Source organism: Hippocampus comes, unplaced genomic scaffold (genome assembly GCF_001891065.2).
Source record: "Hippocampus comes isolate QL1 unplaced genomic scaffold, H_comes_QL1_v1.1 scaffold167, whole genome shotgun sequence".
Taxonomy (NCBI): domain Eukaryota; kingdom Metazoa; phylum Chordata; class Actinopteri; order Syngnathiformes; family Syngnathidae; genus Hippocampus; species Hippocampus comes.
Genome location: NW_017805502.1, coordinates 449834 through 475156, shown reverse-complemented (window position 1 = coordinate 475156; position 25323 = coordinate 449834). Strand labels below are relative to the sequence as shown.

Here is a 25323-nt window from a genome sequence, read left to right as displayed (position 1 = left end):
TTAATTAACGTGGCAACACAAGCTAGATGAAATATGATTAGTTAAAAACTCTACCATAATAAATAAGTTATTTTTCGAGTGGCGTTCAATGTTATTTAAAATAACATTGAAAGCCACTCAACTAAGTGGAAATAATATGACGTAAAGAATACAGAGAATAATTTTGTTAACATAGTTATGAAAATAAAATAACAAATTTATGTTATTCTCAGAAAAGTAAATTTACTTTTCTGAGAATGTTTAGGCCAGCAGAGAAGGCCTTGCTGGCCCTCAGGGTCCGCCACTGCTCGCAGGGCATGCTGGAGCATATCCCAGCCGTCTTCGGGCAGTAGGCGAGGGACACCCTGAACTGGTTGCCAGCCAATCGTAGATGGTAACAAGCAGAAATTATGTCCATTTGCTACCCGACATCCCTGCGTCGCTGCTTAAATCAGGTTATTCAAATAATCCTGTTGGCTCAAACACGGTAAACGGGTTATTCCCAGCTTTTTGGGAATCAGAAGTTTGAATATTGTCTGCATCCAAAGGTACGCTGTCATTGTTGCAGCCTTGAAACTAGCATTTGGCATTTCCCTGCAAAGCGACCATGTGCATTTTCTGCTAGATATTGCTAACAAGACGGGAACATTGAATCTTTCCTGTACTCATGATCTAGCTCAGGTACACGCTGCACAAGTCATTGATAACGCATCCCAGTTCAAATGTGTTTGTTTTGGGCCTTCACCAAGATGGTTGTGGCCAACGGGTAATTATGTGGTTGCTCCCATTATCTGCATTTAGCTCCAAGTTATAAAGAGCTGAGATTGTCTTTTGTTGGTCTTTCTGTTGGTTATTTCAACACCGTGACTCATGTTTGTTCTTTCAAACCTTCAAAAATTACCTGCTTCCTCTCTGAGAGGATATTTTAAGGCGTCCAGTCTTGTTTCCTGACAGTGATTAGCGCTGCTTGATAAGCTCAACAGGAGGAGGACAGAGATTTGCTGAGTGACACTGTTGTAAGACAGCAGGAAACAGTTGGCGGCTCCACCCGGAAGGAAGGCAGCGCGCTTCTGCTCTCCTTATTCCACAGGACAGTCAAGGCTGAATCAATTCAGATTTCTGATTTACCCACCACAGCTTCTGCTCACTGAGTTGTGAAAAATAATAAATTTCCATTGTACTACCGGTAACTTCTTTGTTTGTCTTCATCTTTGAAATCAAGCGTAACTCGGGCTACAAAGCGGTCGAACATTTGCGGTAAATTTACAGAAAGTTCCGGTGCAAAGTTAAAATGTTGAATTTTGAAAATATTTGTTATGAGATTGATGGGAATTGTGTGTAGAATAATGGAAAGGTATAATATTCAAGCCAAATAAAAACATCGAGCAGCTATAATTCTATGAAGAACTTCATCAAATGTTTGATTGACGAATCATTTCCTTCAATGAAGAACAAAAACCTGAATGTTGAGTTAATTATTCACGACCGTGACCAACCATTCAAAAAAAAAAAAAAGAACCCCCTCTCTCTCAACAACTGTCCCAGTCAAAAATTCAGACGCATTTTCTGCATTTTTGGTCAGGAATTGGTCTCTTCATAGTCAATTGTACCTGCGTATAATCTGGTTGTTTTTTCGTTAAGATTATGAAAAATCACTATTATGATTACACTATTGCTATAAAGATTCAACCTTCAAATGTATACATTCATGATTTATTCCCATCTACTCTATTGCTAAAAATGTCAATGAAAGTTTTCCACTTTGAAAATGCATGCAATTTTGCAACCCCGAAGTGACCTGATCCTCCCCGCTATCATGATAGCCACACCCAAGAATGGACAAAATGGGTGCAGCAAGCCAAGTCCCATGTTGTGGGGAGATGTCCATAATGCCTTCCTGTCCTCCACTGGGACCTCCCAGGTGTCCTCCATCGATGGAGTCAGCTTCTCCGAGGGAGACCTGCTCCTCCAGGTCAGGTCTGACTGATCTTTGAAGCAAGAAAGTGAAGCGTTTCCTCAAATTTTTTTTTTTTTTTTGTTTTGTTTTTGTTTTTGGTTTTGTTTTGTTTTTTTTTCTCCAGGCATTGAATGGCTTCGTGTTAGTGGTGACCACCGAAGGTTATGTCTTCTATGCATCACCCAGTATACAGGACTTCCTGGGCTTCCAGCAGGTAAAAGCATCAACAACAGACAGAAGACCCTTCACACTTAGCCTCATTTCATTCAGTTTTATTTCATTTGGGATTTTCTAAAATTACTTTATATTTGACCTTTAAATATAACACTGCCCCCCTGTGGCCATGACATGCACACCGGAGGGTGCACACCATGGGCGTCATTAGGCCTATTTTAGGGAGGCTTCAGCCTCCCTAAAAATGTCTTTAGCCCCCCTAAATAATTTCCTTGCATTATTTTAAAAAAAGTATTATTTATTTTTCCTGTACTTTTGCTAATATATTGCATCAAATTCAATGTAATGTGGCCATTTTAAATTATATTTCGATAACCTGCCATTATTGTAATGTTAAATCTCCCAGGTTTCCTGAACGCAACAGGTGTTGCGTTAGCATTTGACGTGTCTGTCACCATCGCCACATCAAATGCTAACGCAACAACTGACAGTTCATTGCCGAAAGTCAGGTTGAGTCGACAGCATGGCTGCTTGACGAGCCTATATTGTGTATGTATGTGACGTCACTGAAGGCCTAAGGTTGAAATGCACGGCCCGCCACTGCTAAGCATATATTAATACATTTTGGTAGAGAGGAATATAGGACTACTGTCATATAGGTTATGTTATCGGGCATCCTTCTAATTCCCTTGAACAACCAAGATTGAACTTTTGAACTCTTTATAATTTCTATTATCTAGTCCAGTTAAAGTCCAGGGGAGGAAGCCCCATCATAGTAAAAAGGATACTAATGTGATGTGTGTAGTTCTTCATAGCCTCTTCATTTTGCTCTCAAAGTGCACGGAATTGATGGATTTTTAACAGAATGTAGAAAAAATTTCTCCCGCGGGGGCATGCCCCCGGACCCCCCTAAAGGGGCTGTGTTCCCCTTGGGGCTAAGCCCCCCTTGTTCTTGAAACCTAGTGACGCCCCTGGTGCACACTAATAATGGGGAAAAAGACGATTTGTGATCAGAGTATGTTCAATCAAAAGCATGGTCAGGAAACAAATTAAACTCGTAAGTCAAGGCCCCACCGTATTTTTCTTCAATGGTTGGTATTAAAAAAGCAAACTAATGACGACTGCTAGAAGACGTTGCTGTATGAGTGGAGATCAAGAAGCTTAACCCATCGCTCTCTGTTCTAGTCAGATGTCATACATCAGAGTGTGTTTGAGTTGATCCACACCGACGATCGAGCTCTTTTCAGACGCCAACTTCACTTCGCTTTTGATCCGCATTCCAGCCAGCAGGACCGCATTGCAGTGGGCAGCAGTAAGTCATCCTTGCATCATCCAAATCCGGTTTGACCTGAGCTCATCCTAATGTTGACATATTCACATGTAGACGAGCAGAACAGCAGTGAAGTCAGCACCAACATACAAGACTACAACCCACAAGTCATCCCTCCAGAAAAGTCATCCTTCCTGGAGAGAAATTTCTGCTGCCGGTTCCGATGCTTGCTTGACAACTCATCTGGCTTTGTGGTAGAAAAAAAAAATCCAAAGTATTGGCTAGAGGTCCAAAGTTGGCATTTGTGTCTGACGTGATGGATCTGGCATGTTTGTCTCCAGGCGCTGAACTTCTGTGGACGCCTGAAATTTCTCCACGGTCAGAACCGGGTGTCGGAGCTTCAGGAGCAGGTTCTCCCACAGCTGGCTCTGTTTGCTATTGCCATGCCCGTGCAGCCGCCATCCATATTGGAGATCCGTACCAAGACGCTAATGTTCCAGAGCAAGCACAAGCTGGACTTCACTCCGATTGGCATTGACACCAGGTAGAGGGTCGGATTTGGGATTTGCAATCCGATGAACTCAAGTGATGGGACGGGCAGACAGTGATGGGAGTTTGCGCATTCTTTTCAGGGGAAAGGTGGTTCTGGGTTACAGCGAAGCCGAACTCTGCATGAAGCGTTCAGGTTACAGCTTCATCCATGCTGCCGACATGATGTACTGTGCAGACAACCACGTCAGGAGTGAGTCAGGCTCTTCTTATGCATGATCAGGGCTGTGCAAAATTCAGAGTTTCACAATTCAAATCAACTCAATGGATGAATTTGAATTTAAGTTGACTCCACTCTACATGATGTTGAATTGCAATTGAATTTGAATTACCGGAAGCGAGACAGAATTCATTGCAATTCAGCAAAACCGCATTCTCATCACGTATCAGCTCCAAACAAAATGTCCCAAATGTTCGACTTAGACAAAGCCAGGTATTCTGGCAAATGAAGTGCTGATCCACCATCATATAAAACAATTGTCATAGCTTTTACAATTTCAGCGATCTGTCCTGAGTAGACTTTTAATGTTAATTAAAAAACAACAACAACAACAACAACAGTTACTGCACTTTACTATTTACTACAATTAAGTATTGCGTACATAAAGTCCGTATCATAGTATTTGGATGAAATTCATGTTGTGTAAAGGTTGTAAAGCTTCATTGTTAAATACACTTTAATTCTGCATGATGAATTTCTTTGAATTTTAGTTGTACTTTCTGCAATTTGAATTTCAATTGCAATTCCGCTTCCTGTTTGCCACCGCAATTCAAATTCAATTGAAATTCATTCTCAAAGCAGTTCTGAATTTTTATACTGCCCTGGTTTAAATATACTTTTAGGGTATTACTTGGACCTAATTCTCATGTTTGTTCAGTGATAAAAACAGGAGAAAGTGGTTTTACCGTCTTCAGACTGCTGACTAAAAAGGGGATGTGGCTCTGGGTCCAGGCCAACGCCAGGCTGGTCTTCAAGGAAGGGAAACCAGATTTTGTTGTGGCCCGGCAGAGAGCTTTGACGTAAGTTGCTGGAGATGTTGTAGATCTCCAACAATGCATTCTCTATGTGGGAGGCTGGAGCCTTTGTCTAGCTAAGTTCTCTTTGGGCAAGCCATGAGAACCATACACTTTTGGACTGTGGCGCAAAGCCAGAGTGATTTGGAAATCTCTTGTTGCCTTGCCTGGCTGTCATGATCAGCTAATGATTTGTAGCCTGAAAGCGCTTGTTTACAGTTTCCTTCAAAGATGTGTCCTTAACAACTTGTCATTTCGATACAGTCTTTCCAGATTATGAAATAACAATTGCCACAGAGCATGATTTGAAGTTTTGGCTCCTGTTAGACCTGTTTTTGTTGTCACTGCTTGCATGCCTTCATGATAAGTAGGACCTGTTCTAAATGAGTTCTCGAGATTGTCACGGTGTTGATCTCTTTTATTGGCTGCAGAAATGAAGAAGGAGAGGAACACTTCCGTCATCATCGGCTGCAGCAGTCGTTCGGCTTCACCACTGGCGAGTCGCTTTTGTATGATCTGGCGCCAACCGTCGACATGCCTGACACTTGCTCCCCCGCAAAGCAGCGGAAGCTCGATAACTACTCAGTCAGACCAAACTCGCTCCTGGGCTGCATACTGAACCAGGACCAGTCAGTCTACTGCCAGCACAATAGTGCCAACACGCTAAACACCCTTAATGACACTGCCTTTAAGGACACCCACGCCACAGTCAGTGTTCCCGGAGATACCTGGCAGCACCTTTCACCCAAAGCGGCTGTTGACAGCATGATCAGGTCCGAGGACACAATCAAGGATGTGATGGAGACTCTGCAGCAGATCCTGGGGGAGGGTGAGCTGGCAGATGTGGTGGATGCGACACCCGACGAGCTTAAGAGCTGGGAAAGCACTCTTCTGAAGGTGAGAACCAACAGCTGCGACCTGGGCGACGACCTGAACGACTTGATCATTGAGGACATCCTGTTATATGTGGAGGAGCAGCTCCAAAACGAGGCTGCGCTGAAGGTGCCCGAACAGCTGGAAACCTGCGTCCAAACTTTGAACGTCCAGAACCGGGGCCCTGTTCACCACGGCATGGTGCAGAGCTTCAGCTGGCCTCAAAAACCTGAGAGCCATTTGTTACCCAGTCGAGGGCAGATGTCTGAACAACCCTCCGCGGTTGTGCGGACGATGGAACTGACCCACATTGGTCTTCCTCAGCTGAGTTCTTCCGGTTTAAACGTTCCGGTGGCAGAGCCCATTTCCTCTGAGCAAGCACTTTTCCTTCCTGCGCGCCTTCATGGTGACCAGAACCACACTGGTAGACCTCCAAAGATCTTGGACGCCCATTTAGCGGACTCATGTCGCGAGACAGAAAAACTGAGGAGCATACAGATGAAATTCATGGACAATAACCAAGAAATTGTGTTGTGCAGGCAACCTAGTCATATTCATCCCAACCAAATGGTTCATCCAAACCGGAACTGCCATGAGCGGAGGGCACCAAACCTGGCTGTGGCCCACCATGCACAAACACAGCCAGAGTTTAGTTTACAGAGTGGCCAAAAGAACTCAAACCATAGAGACACTCAAAATAATGTTTCCAGGGGCCCAGTGATCACAGCAGAGGCAAGCTGCATGCACAGCCACTTTGTGCCTCCGACTCAAGACGGAGAGAATCAGAGACAGTCTTGGCAGCTAGAGCCGCCACCGCAAACGCAGCTAATTTCAAGCGGACCAATGAGCGTGAACTGCTGGTCAGAATTTCAGCCAAATCCAGGACTTGCAGTGAACCATGACCCTGCACCGTACAGTCCGGTGTTCAGGACTTCTTTTCCTGCTGAGCACGGCATTGGAGGGGCGCCTGTCATGGCTTCAAGCAGCTGTATGTTCAAAACCACACCCCGCTCTGTGCCTGCGAACGTTGGGCACGTCAGTCAGACTGCGCCCTGTCAAAGATTGAAAGACAGCATCAGTCACATTTCCAGTCCCTCCAGCTTTTATCAGGCTGCGTCCAAGTCCATGTTCAATTCGGATACGGCGCCGCTTTCCTGCCAAATCACCCCAGATAGTCGGAACCTGCCGATGCAACAACAGCCATACCTGAACCTCAGTGACCAGGTAAAAGGACACCTCATGTCAATGAAAAGCATCTTAACTGTTGACTTCGGAAGTGAGCTTTTAATTATTCTTGTTCCACAGCTCATCAGCCACTCAGTTGTCGGAAATGGTGTCCTGGCCTTGCCTCATTGCGCAACGGGAATTCCCATTCCTAAGAGAACAAACGGGAACATGAACTGAAAAGGCAACTGTCTGCGAAACCAGGAAAACCACAAACGTGCTTTCAAGGACAAAAAGCTCAGGGTAATCAAGCAAGAGAAGAAAGATCACCTGGAGTTTGATTTGCGTTTTGAAAAATACAATCACCACGGGATCATGAAATCTGAGCATTGAGCTACTACCAAAAAAATGAAAATTTGAGGGATTATGATTTAGTCCAATACAGATTACCAATTGTCACAACCTTTTTATGACATTCCATGACGGGCAATCTAAAAGATGATTTAAAAAATATATATATTATAATTTCAATGTTAGAAATCTACTGTTGGTTAGAAAATGCTTTGAACCATAAATATACTCCAAACCAATTGACCAAACCTGAGCTTCTGTTTTTTGCTGTTCATTTTTGATGGCAGCGTCTGACTTGGCGTGTTTTGTTGATGCTTCATGGAAGCATTCCAACTGTTCAATAGTTGAGGTCTGATGGATGAACTTGATGTCAGTCCACTGCCAACTCGCCCAGACAAACACGCACAACTGACTCCCCTTGAGATCTCCAAAGGATAAAATGATTTTATGTGCTCTTTTGTTTCATTGAAACATACCATGACTTCATTCATTTCAAGCCCTCAAAAGGGTCATGCGCACAAGCTTCATCCAGCCAACATGAGATCAACTTTAAGCAGTAAAATGAACCTTTGGAAGCAACCTGTCATTCTTCAGTTATTTGTATTCGTGTCATCTGTTTTTTTCTATTTTGGTGGGGAGCAGCAAAGACAACGCCTTAAAATAACAAAGCTGATTAGGATTTGACTGGAGTGAAACCCAAGTATATCTTGCCTTTACTTTGCCCTCTTTACTTCCTGGATATTTTATTCACTGTAATCATGGAGTTCAACAGAAAATAACAAGTGTCAGGAGCTGTTTGTCAGCCTTTGGAATAATTACAAAAAAGTGAAGCTGCCACCCATAATTTTCCAGCAAAAATCCATCCTCTTCATCTTTCCTGTCTGTTTTGTGGTTAATTCATGTCTCCCCACAGAAGTAAAAGACAATGGCAGCTATTTTCTACTTTAAATTAGGTGGAAATGGTCACAATTATTGTCTGTGAGTGGCAAAGACATTTTAAACCGTGATGAAAAACAGAGCTTGGAGTTTTGACTCGTTTAAAAAAGTAGCTGACTACTTTCTGAAAAATCACTTTCCCCCAATTATAATTGTGGTATCGGCACAAACAGTCCGTAAGTGTCTAACTCGCATATTTCATCGTGGATACCTGCCTTTTGTGGGCTGTCCCTAAGGTATTCTGTCTGGTGTGTATAGGAACAATATTCAGTGTTGTGTTCCATTCTGGTCCTCTATTTAATGCTAATGTGCATTTTACAAATGCCAATCGACTAAAGAAGCCATCGCTAGCAACATAAAAACTTTGGGTTTATCTCACACCACCTTCTGGAAGTTTGTTGCACCAACCAAGGGAAAAAAAAACACAAGTTGGTGTGAACCTGGATAGAGCACCCATGTACAGTATATTAACCGAAACGCGTATGTGTGTGTGTGTGTGTGTGTGTGTGTGTGTGTGTGTGTGTGTGTGTGTGCATATACGTTTGTACCATATGTACTGCATTTACTTTGTTTATATTTGTGTGAATGTATATGTATGTCCTATATGTATAGGGATGTTTGTGTGTGTGTGTGTTCCTTTTATCAATACATATTGTCACATTGTGTACATCACCCTATTCATGTAAGTATATATCTCCTTTTTCTGTTGTTATGTTATTTGTGCTTTGAGTATGAATCTTTGAACGGTAGCCACAATAAATATTGGGCTTAAGGCACGGTGGTCCTTAAAAAAAAATCTGCTTCGTGTTTGTTCATTTTTGTAATGTTCTTATGGAAGGAGAGAACTTTATCAACTAAAGTAAACCAACTAATTGTGGGATTGCCAGGGAAACAAACGGTGTGCTTGTTTTTGTGATGGCGTAGCTCAACAGCGTCCACTGGATGTCAGTATAATGATGCGCAATGTTTATTTTTGCTTGGAGGATATGGCTTAAACTGCATGCAGTTGAGTGATCTGAGCTGAGCTGTTTCGTTGAGTCTGAGATTCCCTCTCAGCCTGAAGCCGCTGTTCGGAAACAGACGGCGAAGCACTGATTCTATTTTCCCTCCTGGAGGTAGCTCATCTTCAGTAAGCCACTGGGATGAAGACGTTTGTTCTCGGTAGTTTTATTCTTTGTAATTAATGTCAGACTTGATGGCTGGCCACTAGCTCATTTGTAACATGGAAATGACTCCTGAGAGTGGTGAGGGAGTGACGCGCTCAGGTAGTGAGGGGACCGAGGGTGAGTTGAGGGGTGACGAGTTGATGAGGTGGTGATGGGATGGTGGGACGAGGATGAGGGGATGAAGGGTGGTGGGAAGATGGGACGAGGGGTGACAGGATGATGAGGTGAGGGTTGATGAGTGACAGAATGAGGTGGTGAGGAGATGATGGGGTGATGGAATGAGGTGGTGAAGGCATTATGTTGGGTGAGGGACAGTAAAAGTGACGGGAATTGATGAGGTAGTGAGGGGGGCATGAAAAGGTGAAGGAATAATGTTGGGATACAATAATGGTGGTGACGAGATGAGGAGGAGACAGCATGAGGTGCTGAGGAGATCGCCCCTCACACACACCGTCCCCTCCCTTCCTCCCAGCTCTGTCACACACGTCAACTTCAGTCTACTTGAACGGGTCGACCACTGCGACCCGGTCGGCTGCCTCAGGATTTTGGATAAGGAGGCTGACAGTGAAGAGGGGAGGAGGAGAAGAGGACCGGGGACGACGTCGCAGCTATTTTGACACCTCATAATAGCTGAGTCCATCTGGGACGAGAGCCAGGAACGCTTCCGTTAATGAGTCAAAGGACGTCGTTTCAGATCGTTGCAGATGTCGCTCGTTTGTTTCCGAGCCCAAAATATTTGCTTCGGAAAACTAGTTTAACATTGTTCACGTGCTTGTCGTCCATTCGATTGGATGGTGGTGGGACACGTTTACGAGTCCGGCTGGCTGGAATTCTCCTCTGTGTGTGGATGTGCCGCTGCACTGGGACTAAACTGGAGCCAACATGTACGCGGGACGCAAAAGAAGAAAACCGCTTCAGAAAGGGTAATGTGTGTCATGAATTAAAGACCCGCCTGTCGTCCGACCAGGCAATTCCGGTCCAGTTAGCAGCTGTCCTGCTTGTTTTCGACGTGTCCCTCTTCCAACACACCTGATTCAAACGGTCACTCCCAGGCTTTTACAGAGCTTGCTTTTGAATTAATCAATTGAATCAGGCGTGTTGGAAGAGGGACATTTCTAAAGCAAGCAGGACTGAGGTTTTCTCGGACCCGAGTTGCCAACCACCAGACTCGCTCAACTTGATGTTAAAAAAAAATGCCGGACAGTGTTTCACAATTTTTATTGCCCAAGACACATTTATTTTACATTTGAAATATATTGCGGTACACCACCCCCCCCAAAAAAAAAACGTCACCAAAAAACTGTATACATGTGTCGATTATGGTTTTTCTGGCCTCTATGTAATTATTATGCCTGTCGCCATACACCACAGGCACACATGCTGTGGGTATGGTGAAATTGCACAATTTCGCCACACATGATCAGCACAAATAAAGAACTTAGAAAATTGTACACTGAACCCCCTGGGGACATGTTCACTTAAAGTAAATGTTAGGGTTACAAAATACAATGGAAATCAGAAGCTCATTGAAACTTTTCATGTTGATTTGATTATTATTTGCATTTACTGTATTGCAGACTGTTATTTTCCTACTTTTTTACTGAGCCAAGGTACATATTTTACATTACAAAAATGAACAGTTCAAATTTGGAATGGGAATCCCAAAGAACTTCTTTTATTGAATGCCTCATTAATTTCAATGAGGTGTTTTGGGTAAAATGTGTTGATTCCTGGAAACTAATACCTACTGTCTTCAATTTTTCAAATATTTTCAATGGTTTGAATCAGAGGAGAAATCTGGAACAAGTTCAATGTCAAAGAAGTGGGGTTACTACTAAAGACTTTTGGTGGAGAATAACTTGTATGCATGAACACTTTGACACACAATTTCATTTGTTCCCACAAATTGAATTGCAATCATTGTGTCTCAGTTGCGATTTAAAGTTCTTGGTATCCTCTCACTCACAACCAGAGCCAAACTTACCACACCAGAAGGGCACAAGTCCAACCCATCCAAGCGGCATCGAGACCGTCTAAACTTGGAGCTGGACAGGCTGGCCAGCTTGCTGCCCTTTCCTGAGGATGTCATCTCAAGCCTGGACAAGCTGTCCATTTTAAGGCTTAGTGCCAGCTACATTCGGGCCAAGAGATTCTTTTCAGGTATGAAACTCCAAACAGTTCATTTATTTATGCAAAAAGAAGTTTTAACAGTGTTTTTTTCAGGATTATTAGACCCCCTCTCACTCCCCCCAATGCATTTCAATGGGCATAAATTATACGTGGATTTTCGCTATTTGCCATTTCACGTGTGTCCACCTTACATACAAATGATTTTGTCTCGCGTTGGACTGGAAACATCCATCCATTATCTGAGACATTTGTCTTCAAGAGGGATGCAGGCGTGCTGGAGCCTATACCAGCCGTCTTCGGGCAGTAGTCAGGGTGGACCCTGAACCAGTTGCCAGCCAATTGCTTGGCACACATAGACAAACAACCAGTCGCACTCACGGTCACACCTTGGGACAATTTGGAGTGTTCAATCAACCTACCATACACATTTTTTGGAGGGGGGGGGGGGCAGGAGTGCCCAAAGAAATAATCTGACACTGCAGAAACCAGCAGGAGGTCAGTCCCCATTTCTGTCTTTCTCCAGAGCAAGTGCATCACCCCTGCATAACCCCAAGTTCATCACAGTGTGTGAAATGCACTCTTAAATGGATTGTAGGTCAGCCTCCTAGCCTGTGGCCATGAGATGACCTCCCTCCCATAAATCGCAGACACACAGTAATGTAGGTCTGAGGAGATGGGAGGAGGAGATGAAAGCTTTGGGGAGTAAAAACACAGCAAGATAATCCACTCACACCACTTTACAGACTTTGTGGACGGGGGCGGGGGCACGAGAACCCACTTTTCAACTCTTGACTCGTGCAGCTCACACCCTTGGATTGTGGTGGCTGAACTGGTCTGTGTAGACTAGGGATTTCCGCTATCCATTTTTTAACAATATATAATAAAATAACACTTGACATGAGCTGCAATGCCATTTTGTTGTTGTTGTTTCTAAAGGGAGGGGGCACCATGAAAATGTTCAAGAATGTTAAAGTAGTCCTTGCATCCTTCTATTTTTCTGTACATGACCCTTAGAGGAAAATCAATGGACACCCCTGGTATCAGGGGCAGGGTGGCCATCAGGAATTTTGGGAAAATATGTTAACTTTCTTGAACGGCCGCTATATTTCCGGTCCGCTCCTGGACATCATGTCTGCACTCACCAATTTAGGCATTTAAGCCTTGGGCCTCTGTACTGTCTGCAGCTCTGAGTGACTTCCGTCTCTCTGAGCATCTTACTCGACCAGAGAAAAGCACTTCGCATCCCCATGTTCTGAAGCACATTGCTTGCGTCTTTGAGGGCAGAGGTCAATATAGGAGACCCTATTAGAGGTTTAGACAGGTTGACAGCACAGAAAAGGGTGGCTTGTATTGAAAGATTCAGTCTTTGTTGTGTCTGCTCCCGAGAGTTGGCTCCTGCAAGTGTTGCCGTCTTCCTCCTGCCGGTTTTTCCCTGTTGCCGCATGCTGTTCTCTCAGGTTTCCCTGGATTCAGTCTTCGTGATATTCCTTCTGCAATCTTACAGTCTGATATCCAAGTGACAAAATAGCCCTCAGCCTTCCTCTTCTCTTCTCTTCTCTCAAGTGACATCGAAAAAACATCTCTCCAATGGTGTGAGCAAAATTACTGACGACCATGACAGTGAGGTGCCAGAACAGACAGCCCAGTGTATGCCAGAAGGGGAACTGCTGCTCCAGGTAAATATATTGAAAAATACTTCGAAACCGTAATTTACAAGTGCCCCAATTTACAAGTTAATTGAGTCACGAGCAGTCGTTTGGTCATATTTTTTTTTTTTGTTTTGCTTTGCATTGTTCAAGTGAAGTGGAGGGGGCAGATTCACAAGATGCACTTTCAGACATTCACTGAATAGGACAAGAAGACCAAAACGCAAATCTAAAATGAAAACACTCTCAAGGTGCATGGAGCACACTTTAACTCAGTTTCTAAATTCAGTTGCTAAATCAGTTGCTAATCTTCTAAACCTTTCTACTGATATGCCCAAAACTAACGTTTAGCCTTTCAAGATTCAGAAATCAGTTGAAGGCAGAGATTGCTGCCATTGTGCACTCACCCAGATCCAAGTATTGATTTGAAAGTAGTTCACACAAGCAGAAATGCTTCCACAATCAGGTGCAGGGTCACATGAACATTAAATGTTGACAGTCATTTGATTTTTTTTTTACACTTGTCAAATGCAGGCCAGAGCAAATCAATTTTTACAGCATTTGCTGTGAGCTGGAGGCTACGTCAACAAATTTTGTGTTGATTTGAATCCTCAATCAAACTAATTGTTGAGACTTGTCATTTGTTTTTCTTACGCTACACAAAATCAGAAGATGCTTTTTTTCACTTGACAATGACACTTTATGGAAAATAACATCTCATGTAAGCACTGTCAAACATCACATATTCACCGGGGGAGCTAAAATGTCCCGTTTTCTCATCGGCGCTAGTTTTGTTGTCCCTGCAGGCTCTGAGTGGATTTGTCCTGGTCATCACAGCAGAGGGAATCATCTTTTACTGCTCTCATACCATCCATGATTACCTCGGCTTCCATCAGGTACAAGATCAGCCATTAGACGCAAGGGACGACGCTTGGCAAAATCCAGCATGCTTATGTTTTTAAAAAATGAATATGAACTGTCTGTCAAGTTTTTACAACTTCACAGCAGAGCCTACTTCAGGTCGGAAACATACATATTGAAGGAGCCAATTTAGTTTAATCTCATTTTGACTCGCGGGATTATGAAATTATCCATATAATGTGTCACTCTTGAACTATGCGCACACACACGCACACACACACACACACACACACACACACACACACACACACACACACACACACACACACACACACGTCATTTTTCTATTTCCTTTTAAATTTCAGACTAAAAGTCCTCTTTTGTGGTGTTTTTCCGATCAGACGGACGTGATGCACCACAGTGTGTTGGAGATGATTCACACTGAAGACCAGCAAGAGTTCAAGAGGAACCTACATTGGGCGCTCAACCCTCCCGATAGCTTTGGATCCCCCTCGGACACTGCAGCAGGTTTAGCACCCACTGTTTGACTCAGCAAGATCTCTTTGACTTCATTCCAATTTACTTTATGTTTTATATCGCTAATCACAACAGGAGTTGTCTCAAGACATTACACATATGGGGGCAAATTAGGAGCACATACCTCACACATTAAGAGATCAAGGGAAGCCCACATGAGCACTAGACCACAGAGCCAAGGAAAACATTTTTTTCTAGAGAAAGCTCCTGTTGCCTTTAAATAACTCCACTGACCCACAAAAAATCCAAAACATGCTAATGTTATCACAAGTCGTTTTGTTGCTTCTGATGAATCTAATTGGAGGACAAGAAAGGTGGCATTCGCTCAAAAGTGTAAATATGCCCCACCCAGCCTTCCCGGATACATGTCACTTCCAGTTACCTTTATGTCAGCAGTTAATGCACGCACCTAGGTCAAGGACAATCTTTTCAGCATCTTCTATCTTGTGGTGACACATTTCCACAAGTAGATGGCGAGTCAGCTCCCTCATACCCGGTGAGGTACAACCCTGATGAGCTTCCTCCGGAAAATTCCTCCTTCTTTGAGAGAAGCTTTGTTTGCCGCTTCCGCTGCCTACTGGACAATTCTTCTGGCTACTTGGTGAGATTTCATGACTGAATATTACTTTAAGTGTCTTTTAATGAACGTATTGCAAAGGCTTTCTGTGTTTTCAGGCCAGTTAGGCAAGGCAAGGCACATTTGATACACCAGGCAACCCAATGTGCTACAAGGCACACCACTTAATAGCATTTACAAACACAACAGCTCACAAACGTTCAAAAGCAAAGCAGAGAAAACAAAAGTATCTGACCAAAATTCCTAAAAGATCAGTCGGCAACGTTTAAACTCATTAACAGAAGACTTTAATAACTTTTAAAACACTTAAAGGTAAACAAAAATAATACTACGTTACCAAAGTTACCAATAGACCGTACTGTGAAATTCTGTTGGCATTTTACTTGCATGCAGCATAACAGCTAAATGCAGCTTCACGCTGTTTGCTTTGAACTCTGGGCTCCACTTATTGACCCAAGTCTGCACATCTGAGCCCAACTGAGTTTATCTTCAATAAGCATTACTTATTAGTAATCAGGACCAAAACCATTCAGCGATTTATAAACCAGTAGCAGAATTTTGAATGTTTTCCAGATGATTGAGAGCCAGTGTAAAGCCTTTAGGACTTGAGGAATATGTTCTGCTCCATTTGTTCTGGTCAGAGCTGCAACATTTTGAAGGAGCTGCAGCCGTTTTATGCCCTTTTGAGGGAGTCCAGTCAGACTGTTACAATAATCAAGTCTACTGAAGAATAAAACATGGTGGATTACCCCTGTAATCTGCTTTAACCCCCCCCCCCCCCCCCCGCCATTGCGGAGAAGATATAAGAGCGCATGGAGAACTTGCTTTGTCATAGTCACTAGCTCCAGAGATGCTGATGACTATCATAAATTGGAAAATGAGCAACCATTGGATACAATGCGGAAATGGGTGAAATAAATTAGCCTCTGTCATTGTGTTATATGGAAATAGGGTGCACTCCAAATGGATCAAGAAGAAAGAATAGAGTACAAAATGATTAAAAAAAAAAAAAAACTACTAAACAAAAATAAATTATGCAGCGCTAATGCAAAAAAGAACAGCACCCACCTCCCCACCCCGATATCTCCAGAGTTCTCATTTTGTGACAAAATCACAAGCAAGTAACCCAAAACTTGGAGCAGGAGTGCAATTTCATGCTCAAGGTTCACCAAACTTGTGTCTCTCCTCCCTCCCAAAGTGTTTGCGTGAGCAGTAAACCCGCTTTCTCCTTGTATCTACTGGTCACTATGGCTTTGTTTTCATAATCCCTCCTGCTATTCAGTGCCAGATTCCTGACATCACGACAGCCCCTGAACCCACCAAGGTCAATTAAGCAGCGCTAACAGTCGAGGGGGGTTGGGGGGGGGGGGTCGTGGTGGTTGTCGGCACACCCGACGCTCTGTGTGTCTGTGTGTGTACTGTACAAGCAGCGCTAACAGTCGAGGGGGGTTGGGGGGGGGGCGTGGTGGTTGTCGGCACACCCGATGCTCTGTGTGTCTGTGTGTGTACTGTACATGTGTGTTGAGTGGAGAATGAGGTGTTCCGGGGTATCAAAAGAAGGAGAAAGTGTTGAATCTTGCAACTGTTGAAAAAGCTCCCAATGGACAGTATTCCTGAAAATATACGGTATCTATCCATGTTTTCAGTTTAGTTTCATTTTTGTGTGAATATTTCATTGGGTTGTGGCAGATATGGCACAGCCTGAGTGGGTGCATACTCCAGATCAGTTTGCGTCAACAATTAATACTTGGTGTAGTCAATATTACCTTTTCTAACTGACTCTGCTGACCAATATATGCAAGTTCAAAAGTGGTTCTCATTGTTGAGAATGAGCATTGTCTTTTATAAGAATCATTTCCCTGCAGAAGGGCGGGCATATGATGGCCATCTACCAGCCATCCAGGACTCCATCCACAATCGCATACTTGGTGAATAAATGAGTCTGCATGTATTTTGGAGCCCACTGCTAATCTATATCCTGCTGAGATTGGTTAGGTGTGGTCAAAATACAGAATTATGCGTGACTGCAAGCCTTTGAAGCAGTCTGCAATATTCCAAAAAAAATCTATATTATATATACATATAATAGTCTAATGATTTTCTTGCAAGATGGTGAACTGCGGTGTGCTTTTCATCTGAAGAAAGGTCCTTTGTTTTTCCCCATATGCATGATAATATGAACTCTAAATTATAACAGAGCATAATCTAAACAGTCTGAATGGAAAAAATGACTAGTTACTGGAACTTGGTACTTTATCTACATTAGCTGGCATAGCTGGCTACAGTTTTACGGTCTTGGTGGCCAGTAGCCGTGAAGCTACAATTGAGTGAAGAGAGAGTCGATACAACAGCTGCTTTCGCACTCGCATTGCTCATAGATTCCCCACGTGTCTCGTGGCATTCTCTCTTCATACGGTGTCCAGTGAGCAATGCATCAAAAGGACTTTCATTAGGAGGCAGTGGTTTTACGGAGAGTAATGAGAAGATATTCCATTTACAGTTTCCGATAGTATTAAGTAAGAATACTGATGCCAGAAAGGGGAAGAAGAGGCACTGAAGATCCTGAGTTGTCTCCACTTCTTTCAGGCATTGAGCATCCAGGGTCGACTGAAATTCCTCCACGGGCAGAGTGGACTGCGGAGTCCCAATGAGCAAGGTGGCCCTCTTCAGCTCGCCTTGTTTGCCATCGCCACGCCCCTGCAGTCACCGGCTATCCTGGAAATCAGAACAAAGAACATGATTTTCAGAACCAAGCACAAATTGGACTTCACTCCCATGGCCTGTGATGCAAAGTATGTGCGTCAGTGCTGATGTTTTCGTGTTTCAAATGAGCCATTTTGCGCATATGTAGAAAGTGCCGCCTTTGTGTTTTTTAGGGGTAAAATTGTGCTGGGTTACACGGAGGCAGAGCTGCGTGTCCGAGGTTCGGGATACCAGTTCATCCATGCTGCCGACATGCTGCACTGTGCTGAAAATCACGTCCGAAGTAAGTGAGTGGTTAACTGCCAAATCACTTGCCGAATCTGCATTTCAACCTCCAACAACAGCTACGTTTCACCCTGGACCTCATTTTTATACGGGGGTCGCTGGTTGTACAGTAAAACAAAAAACAAACTCTGAAGAAAATCGGTTCTGAATTTTTCACAGTTCAGAGCATAATATTCACCACAGCAGAACACACACTCTAAGAAAATAACCGAGGAACAAAAGAACTGGACCTTGAAAAAAAATGAAACCAGCATTTGGGAGTCACCGTAAGAATGTGTGACTATGGTGGAACCTGGAAATTCAAAGACAAACACTCCTGTAAAACACACAAAATATACAACTACACACACACACTTAGCAAGCCAAGTGATGGTGAAAGACATCCAACCAACTACGGAGAACCAAACATCCACCTTTCTGTATATATCCTCAGCTCATCTGATTCTCACCACTATTTCATTTAATTTTTTTTTCAGTGCATGGAATATTGCAGAAAATAGAAAATAATACCGTAGGGACCATCTGTCTTCATCTCATCTGATAAGTGGTGCAACAACACATTTACTGGAATTCTACAGTAACAATGTTAACATTTTGACTTATGATATATTGAAATGCGATCTATCAAACATTTGAGCTGACATCCATGGTAAAGTCCTTAAAACCAGATGGTTTGATTTCCAAAAGTGCTCTACTTTTTGGTCAAGTTGGTTTTTAGTAGGGCAACATACTTATTTGGTTAACTTTGGGGGCAGAAAACGAGAAAAGATGGCCATAATGCACATGTAGAAACATTTAGTAAGACTTGATACTGGAAGAAATTCATAGACAAGTCCCAGTTATGGACCTGTAGCCTCATCAGGAAAAAAATATTGAATATTCTTATCCCTGGTTCTTATATTGTTTGTAGGTGACGTATCCAAATGCAATTCCATTTCACCAAATTTGTCTTTGGTGTATTTCATCCAACAAAGAAGAAGTACAAAAATGACAGTCAAGTCAAAACAGCAGTGCTGTGTTGGATGTACATCTCCCACGGGAGCAGGAAGTCAGTGAGTTGGACCGTATCTCAGCTGAATTCGGGTGAGAGGCGAGATACACCCTCGATTGCTCCCCAGACAGTCGCAGGCTATGTTTTGACAAACATGCATTCACGTTCACATTCACGCCCAGGGGCAATTTAGAGTCTTCAAATGACCTAAAACCATGGTTTTGCAACATAGGTAGGAAAAACGAAGAAAACATGCACACTTCACACAGGCAGCCGAGATTGGAGCCCGAACCTCTTGAATGTGAGCTAGTTGCAGAGCCGTACCATTGTCAACGTTTTCTCTGATGTGATTCTAGTGATCAAGACTGGTGAGAGCGGCCTCACCGTCTTCCGGTTGCTCACCAAGGATAACAGATGGAAATGGGTCCAATCCAACGCCCGCCTCGTCTACAGAGATGGCAAACCGGACTACATCATTGCCACACAGAGGCCCCTGATGTGAGTGGAGGATGTCAGCTTGTTTTTATAGTGGGACAGGAGATTGTTTGCTAATTGTTTTTCTTTCAAATAGAGACGAGGAAGGAGGGGAACACCTGAAGAAACGCTCCATGCACCTCCCTTTCACCTTTGCCACTGGCGAGGCACTTCTCTATCAGACTGGAAACCCGCTCTTTGGCTTTCCCGAAACTCTCAAGGGCAAAGCCAAATGCAAGAAGGGGAAAATGGAAAAGTTCTCTGAGAACGTACATCCAAAGTCCTTACTGGAAGCACTGATGAGCCAGGATCAGTCTGTTTACGTCTGTCAACCAGATTCAGAGGCTCACGAGTCCCACCCTTGCGGTACTTTTACCAAACAGCAAGAGGAGACTGCTGGATTTGGCGAGAGCTGGCAGATGCAGCCAAGATGCAACAGGGAAAAGTCCAAGTGTGATCCACTACAAGCCACCCTGGACTCTCTTTCTCTGGATGGAGATGAAAGTTGCTCCAACAGCGAGCTCCTCTGTGCCTTGGAGAACCTTGGCTTGAATGCTGAAGACCTGGAACTTTTGCTGCTGGATGAGAAGATGATCCAGGTAGAGATGGATTCCGGCCATGGCTCCACATTTGGTGAGCTCACCAACAATGAAATCACGTCCCACATTCATGAGTCATCGGAGATGGAATCTCATGGAGAAGAACACAGCGACATAGTTGGATTTGGACTCAATGACTTTTTTCCAGACACTGCTCCAAGTTCTACCCAGCAGATACAAGCACACCGTGTGCCCGCTACCCCTGCCATTCCGTCCGGTAGCGGGCAAACGCAGCCGCTGCCCATCGGGGCAGGCGGGCTTCGGTTTCCCTCTGGAAGTGTCGATGCCAGCATCCTCTCTGGTAAGAGCCGCTGGATGCTCAAGGCTGAGGAAGCCCAGCATTGTGACAACCACACTACTCACCAAACTCTTGTCAACGAGGAGAACCAAGATGTTATCTCACCACTGGAGCCAAGTCACCACTGGCAGCAGGGAAACAGCCAGACTTTCTTACCCAGCTCCCAGATGTTGGGCGGAACCTGTTGCTCCAGTAAACACGCAGCTTTTTTTCATAATGTATTGGTTGACCCTGTAGTCTCAACCACAAAGCATGCGGACAGCTCAGAACTGAATACCACAGATTTTTGTCATGACGAACACTTGGTGGACGCTGTGCAGCCACACTCACTGCAGGGTCAGCAATCTCACAAGCTCCAGAGTCCAGTTCCGCACCCGGTTGTGACCCAATGTGCTCCACAGGGTGCTGCTCTGGAGCTGGAGCAAATTTTGGCTCTGATGCAGCCTTCGCTCGAGGCCTGTAGTCTGTTCCACGATGCCAGCGCAAGACAGGATGACCACAATCAGGTGAGACTTCAACAAATCTTCTTTAGCGGTCATCATGCATGACCAGTAAAGTTATTTTCAGCTTCATTGAAAGGAATACCCATCCTTACAATTGCACATTTTTATACAAACTGGTCAGAGATTTTGTCCTGCTTTAGGTCAACTAATGTTCAGGTCTAGGTTATTTATATGGCATTGATTAAGTCTTCTGGATGTTGTGTTTTTATAAAAATTGTGTCTTTCCTCAGAATTTGTTATTTTGCCAGATATAATGATTTTGCAGTTGGATCGTATTGACCTCTGATATTTGGATGTAAGCAGTATCAGAAACAAACGGGAATTGTAAAAAAATTGAGTGCAACATTAGTCTCAACGTCCATCCAATCCATCACTATAATTTCTGAATTATAATAAACTTTCACTTCCAGTAAGATGGGGAGCACATACGTTAAGTGGTGCGCAGGTGCGCATGCTTTATGAAAATATGAAAAGTTGCACCCAGGGGCAGCGAAGCAATAGTACTGTTGTGTTGTTTGCAGGCAACTCATTTCAATGCGATTTTTTTTCTTCTTTTTTTTTTTTTTTTTGTTTTGCGACAGCATACTGAATTTAATCATTTCACTCTAACATAACAACAAACACCGGAGCTCTGTTTTTATTCGCTTTTGCCTTCGTCTTTAAGGTCAGGATGGTGAGGTTGTTGGATTTAGGGAACAAATGAGCAACAAGAAACGACTTCAGGTGCTTCTTTGTGAACTCGACCAAAATGATGAGCACCCCTGTCTAACAATCTTTGAAGCTCACTTTCTGTTGTTGCGAGAGGTTTCATGGGTGTGGCCATCTTGGAAATGGGGGTTGGCACAGTGTTGCACTGAAGAGTCTGTGAAAGGGCGACAAAGACTGCTTTGTTAAACCTCAACTTTGTTTTAGATCAGTATTGATGTGAAAGATAGATCTTTTCTCGCTCCGTTTCGTCTCTTAACATAAAAAAAGACGATGGAGTTGGTGTATTCTTTTTGGCTCAAGTGGAAAGACTTGACAATGCCTGAAGTGTTTCATGTCAACCGAAGTAGTGACCATCAACGCTTGAGCATTGCACTGAGTTCTTTTGCTGTCAAAGAAAGTCAGCACATAGAAGCTTCAGGCATGAAGCTCTGTGTTAACTGTGATGTGATGATGTGTCCAGAAATGCAATGTAAAGAAGAAAAGGCCCATCTTTCAGTGCTGTCTTTCTCATGCACATACATAAATCTTTTAGAAAGTCATGAGCTGCCCGATAGCACCGTACGATGGATAGAAGTGTTTAAGCATGAAAAACAATGCTGCCGCGCACTGAAGAAGAGAGAAGGGAAAAGATTGTGTACAATAATCAAGAGAATAAGGGACACCGTTGGCCTCAAAGGTGGCTGACCCAGCAGACATCCATTCACAGGGCTCTGGTGTTATTTTTCAGGGTCAGTGACAATCACACTGCTGACCTACTATTTGTCTGTCATTAGTTCCCTCACGATGAGGCAAGAAATCTGGGTGGTTGTTATGAATGATTCACGTTCTCAGCACTGACTTTGTAATATGAGTTGTGGTGTGGATTGGATCAGACAGTGCATACATGGGATTAAGGTGAGAATGACTGCACGTAGCAAATAAATACTGATCTCGGAAATACATGTCTTAAATAGGAGAAAGTCCGATATGATCCTTGTGCATTCACGGCCACACATTTTGCCAGCATTTTTTCCAAGATTTACAGAATCTTATTTTGTGACAATATAAGGACCAAAGCAACCAAAATAAAAAGTAGACTTGTTTCTCCAGAAAAATAATGTTTTATTTTGTTGTTTTTTTTTTTTTTTTTATAGTTTTCCATTCTTTAGTAATCGGCATTGGTACATGGTGCCACCAAAAACAGTTTCTGACCAAGCGCTATATAAATCAGCATGTATTGTCTTGTGTTGTATTGTATAAAAATCTATCATTATAAATGTCAAGCAGAACTGTGACTTTGACGCTAGTCTACAGTATTTAGTTCTTGTGACACCACAAACCATAACATTTCAAAACCAAGACTAACAAACAACTGGCTTTTGAAGGTAAAATAATTTTTTTTACAGATATACAGCTATGAAGTGTGCCAAATTGAATGCCATGTGGCTATTTATTTATTTTGTGTTTTGCTCAAAGTTCACCATTCATGCAATGGACTGTGTCATCATTTCACACGATCGCAACACAGACATTATAATACCTACTTTGTGCATATCTGTTCGAGCGTGAGGTGCCTAAACTGGTCCGACTTCCAGCGTGTTGGCATTTCTCTTCCTTTTTCATAACTGATGCAACAAAGACACACTCACGCCTCATCTTTATCTCGTACTAGTCATTACAGTGGTTTACAAACCTGAATTTCACAGAAAAACTGGGCAAGACAGTTTTCCACACATGCCCGTTGGATGGGAAATGTAAATATCCACAGCAATGAATGAGTTCTTGTCGGGTGCATTTTTTTTGTTTTCATCGTGAAACTGTTTTGTATTGCTCTTTAAACGCAGAGACATTTGACTGATGCTGTATTCTGGAGTCATTGTCGTCTCAATGTGACTACTTTCTTGCGGTTTTCAGCTGGAGAACGGTTGTCTCCTCAAGGCCTCCAATGCCACCTTCATCCGGACCTGTCTTATGTCCAACGGGGACAGAGAGGTGGCAGCCAACTTTCCAAACTCGTGCCCTGATGGTCTCACAGATGCTCAGAAGTCAGAATTTATACTCTGACAAGAAGGTACCGAATATAAAAAAAAAACAAAAAACAAAAGACAGCGAGAGACTCCACAAAACGTAAACAAAGCATTTAGCACCATTTCTCACTGCTCACCAACCAGTGAAAATGTATGTGACACCATGTTGTAATATTTCTGCGCACACAGAATCCAAGTCTGGTTTTCAGAAGCAGGTTGGATCTGTGTGCACCCACGATGCTGTACATACACTCTTTCTTGAAGAAGTGACAGCAAACGTAATCATTAGGTTTCTGGTTCATTTCACGTGGACGAACTTTCTGCTCAACTTTCATTGACATCATTTCACATGGTTGCTATTCCTACTACTAAGCATATTGCCACAACACTAAATATAAAACCAAAAACGGGCCCAGTATTCTGAAATGACATGAAATGTGTTCTGTAAAAAAGGTATTGTTGCACTAAGACTGATCTTTCTTAGGGTGGCAGCAATATGTTTCCTTAAAGACACGCCAGCACGTCGCCACTATGTCAAGGTACGGCTGGCGCATCACATTGTTTTTTGACATTTGTTTCTTTTTCCTTTCCCTGCTGCTGCCAAGGAGCCCAACACATGGCAGCATCCCAACATTAATTGTCACGTGCATTTTTGCCTCAGAGGACTGCAACCGTGTTGTGCACTTCATTAAATGTCCCGCATGTTCCCGACATAAACAGGGCAGCTCGGTTATGTCACAAGAAAAGCATTTTCATTTTCCCGGGTAGAGACATTATTGCCTTGTTGTTACTGATTAACACTGAATGCAGGTGGTGAAATATGTACAGATAGATATGCTTCCATAAAAGAGACAAAGTCGGGGCTCCTATTTGTGGTTCTCTTGACTCAGAGGGATGACATTCCCCATGGCGAGCTATTTTTGTTCTTTAGACCTGCTAACCAGAACATGCACCGAACAAAAATATAAACGCAACACTTTAGTTCTCGCTCACATTTTTATGATCTGAAGTCAACGATCTAAGCCTTTCCTATGTACACAAACGGCCAGTTTCCCCTCGAATATTGTTCACAACTGTGTCGAAATCTGTCTTTTGCCGAAATAATCTAATCCCCCTCACAAGCGTGTCATATCAAACGCATATTAGACAGCATGAATACTGCACCGCTGTGCCTCACATTGCTCCTAGTAAACGGGCAACCAAAAAGTGCACTTTTACTGTATTGGGGGAGTCCATTGTCAGCGGGGTGGAGGGTTCTCAGAGAAGCAGTCAAGAGCTGGTGTTACCACTCTTTGCCTCAGGCAGTGCAATGCCTCTCCTTCACATTGAGTTGATGAGATTGTTAATTGCCATCTATGGAATGTTGGCCAACACCTGTTCAATGGCTGTGAGAAGTTGCTGGACACTGGCAAGAAGTGGACCACGCTGCCGTATGCGCCCATGCAGAGCATCCCAAAACTGCTCCATGAGTACGCTGGCCATTTAAGAACTGGGAAGCTGTCGGCTTTCAGGAAGTGTATATAGCTTCGTGCAGCATGAAGTGATGGCCATGATTGAATGGTGCAACTGAGA

General features: G+C 43.4%; 2 protein-coding genes across 5 annotated transcripts in view; both read left to right on the top strand.

The window, feature by feature from the left end:
• LOC109520192 (aryl hydrocarbon receptor-like) overlaps positions 1-8399 on the top strand; it is a 25893-nt gene extending 17494 nt beyond the window's left edge. The window contains exons 3-11 of one of the 2 annotated variants that reach the window (XM_019877240.1): positions 1803-1951; positions 2061-2150; positions 3296-3422; positions 3495-3634; positions 3722-3924; positions 4013-4122; positions 4808-4949; positions 5375-7040; positions 7122-8399. In XM_019877240.1, the coding sequence (XP_019732799.1) occupies positions 1803-1951; positions 2061-2150; positions 3296-3422; positions 3495-3634; positions 3722-3924; positions 4013-4122; positions 4808-4949; positions 5375-7040; positions 7122-7220 (2726 nt within the window). In that variant the 3' untranslated portion in view covers positions 7221-8399. Of the gene's footprint in view, positions 1-1773; positions 1952-2060; positions 2151-3295; positions 3423-3494; positions 3635-3721; positions 3925-4012; positions 4123-4807; positions 4950-5374; positions 7041-7121 lie in introns of both variants that reach the window. The other variant, XM_019877241.1, reaches the window with a different exon arrangement.
• Positions 8400-9103: 704 nt separating this feature from the next.
• Positions 9104-25317, top strand: LOC109520193 (aryl hydrocarbon receptor-like). 3 transcript variants are annotated; one of them, XM_019877245.1, is made up of 12 exons: positions 9104-10356; positions 11406-11593; positions 13127-13239; positions 14016-14105; positions 14472-14598; positions 15078-15208; positions 17771-17976; positions 18061-18170; positions 19520-19661; positions 19735-21040; positions 23639-23795; positions 24357-25317. In XM_019877245.1, exons 1-11 carry the CDS (start codon positions 10316-10318, stop codon positions 23786-23788), a joined length of 2604 nt encoding a protein of 867 aa, XP_019732804.1. In that variant the 5' UTR covers positions 9104-10315; the 3' UTR covers positions 23789-23795; positions 24357-25317. The 3 variants fall into 3 exon arrangements, with proteins under 3 accessions (XP_019732804.1, XP_019732802.1, XP_019732803.1); XM_019877243.1 differs by having other exon boundaries at positions 15075-15208; XM_019877244.1 differs by lacking the exon at positions 24357-25317 and having other exon boundaries at positions 15075-15208; positions 23639-23800.
• Positions 25318-25323: the final 6 nt, after the last annotated feature.